The 2,031-nt window shown below is 41.3% G+C and overlaps 1 protein-coding gene across 1 annotated transcript in view; it reads right to left on the bottom strand.

Annotated features, from left to right (window-relative positions):
- The window catches only part of LOC107745834 (nucleolar protein 4-like), a 36,764-nt gene that overhangs the window by 5,710 nt on the left and 29,023 nt on the right, over positions 1-2,031 (bottom strand). The window contains exon 5 of the mRNA XM_016559839.1: positions 1,663-1,816. Coding sequence (XP_016415325.1) covers positions 1,663-1,816 — 154 coding nt within the window. The remainder of the gene's footprint in view (positions 1-1,662; positions 1,817-2,031) is intronic.

Genomic DNA, 2,031 nt, shown 5'->3' with positions numbered 1-2,031 from the left:
TATTGACATGTCAAAGTCTAGACCCTGAATATAAGGCGACCTCGTTTTTTCAGATGTATTTCCAAGAAAAAAACATCGTCTTATATTCGGGACAATACGGTATTTGAAATACAAATCGTTTATATATATATATATATATATATTATAAGTGTCTCTACTGTCTTTTGATCAATTTGATGCATCCTTGCTGAATAAAAGTAGAAATTTCTTTCAGAAAAAAAACCTTATTGATCCCAAACTTTTGAACCATAGTGTAGATTACCTCAAAGCTAATACATATGGACAAAGTGCAGTCACAAGCAGTATTTTTACTTTGATTCTAAGACAGCGATAAGTCAAACATGCTTAAACCAGGCAAGCTTACAATGTCAAGTAGAGGGGTAGCCTTTATGATCACAGCTTTGACCACCCTTCCTAAAATACTATTATCCCTCTTTAGGATAATTCCCAGAGGGGCCTCTACAGCTGTCCGTCAAGGGTAAGGGGCACTGAGCACGAGCACTTTCTCTCTCCTTATGATGGAGTAAGCGGGCACGTGTCTGTGTGTGTAGCCGAGCTGTTCCCTGCAGCCCCCTCAGAACAAGATTACACAGGATTAGCCCACAAAGAAGTGACCCAGGCTGCTTCCTCCCTCTCTACCACCCAATAAGACCCTTGACTGTCCCAGCAGCCATTATAAAAAACATCTCCATGTCCCCCTCCCCCTGCCCTCATATTCTACTCTCCTGCCCCATTCATATACCACCCCAGCCCCCCTGCACTCAGCTGAATTAGAGACAAGACAGAGGGAGTGAATGCTGGTGAAAAGAAGGAAATGTGTTCAATTCAAAACAGGGGGCAGGGTCAACCACCCTGAAGCCTTGCAGTTGTTTATCCTCATCTGGAAATATGGGAGCCTTGGCCAAAGATTATTGTGTACATTCTGTGTTAGAGATTGATATATTATTTATAACGATTGCTATATTATCTATAGATATAGATTAGAATTTGTAGACTTGTTTTGGTTACATGAACAATGACACTGATGATAAAGAAGATATAATATTACATAGATATGATTCAGATTGAGAATAGAATAGATTCTTAAATTTGTCACAGTTTGATAAATTGAATATGTACTTAACTTTTGTCTATAATGTTTACTCAGATTTTTGTGTAGCTTATCTATCTATCTATCTATCTATCTATCGTCCATCCGTCCGTCCGTCTATATTTCTATCTATCTGTCCATCCGTCTATCGATATATTTGTATAACTGTCTATCAATCTATCCATCTAACTAACTATCTGACTATCTATGCATCCATTCATCCATCTGTCTATCTATCTATCAATCACAGAAGCCCAGACAATTGAGAATGGCATACATTATAGAACTTCACACTGAAGATTTTCACATACAGACCAAAATGAAAAAATAAGGCTGTCGGCATGGCATCTGTCAGAGCGTAATGGAAGAGAGCGAGAGAGGCTGGAGTGCTGGGAAAAGGGCCTTCAGGCACCTCTTCAACTTCAGCTTTAGTAGACACTTATCAGACTTATCAGACACCAGCACAAAGTCTTCACTGATAAATGCTGACAAACATCAGTAAAAGGTGGCTGTTATTTCAATGAAATGTACAGCTACATAAACACAGTGTGAGTGAGAGAGAGACATCGTACCTTCTTCCTCTTTAATGCTGGGCTGTGGGGGTGTAGGCATCTTCTCTGTGTATGGGGCGGTGGGGCTGCAAGGCTCTACGGCTGGAGCACGCTCAGTAGAGACCCACGCGGGCTCAGCCATGTCCAAATCCTCACTGCTTACCGAACTCTCATCCTGTATGTGTGTGAGAGAGAAAGAGATGGGGGAGGAGGAAGTCAGAGAGCTCAGGATATTCTGTGCACAAAATGAAGCTCACCCACCCCACTATTGCCTAGACATCACTAGATTCTCCCATATCTCCTCCACAGCATCTCGACACAGCCAGAGTCCTCAAACCTGTCTCAAAATAAACATTTTCTTTCCTGCACTTCCTGTTTGGTTCAACCATG

The sequence above is a fragment of the Sinocyclocheilus rhinocerous genome, unplaced genomic scaffold, assembly GCF_001515625.1.
Source record: "Sinocyclocheilus rhinocerous isolate Xijiao unplaced genomic scaffold, SAMN03320098_v1.1 scaffold558, whole genome shotgun sequence".
In the NCBI taxonomy this organism is placed as follows: domain Eukaryota; kingdom Metazoa; phylum Chordata; class Actinopteri; order Cypriniformes; family Cyprinidae; genus Sinocyclocheilus; species Sinocyclocheilus rhinocerous.
The sequence above is the reverse complement of the archived record's forward strand: the minus strand, read 5'-3'. Positions and strand labels throughout refer to the sequence as shown.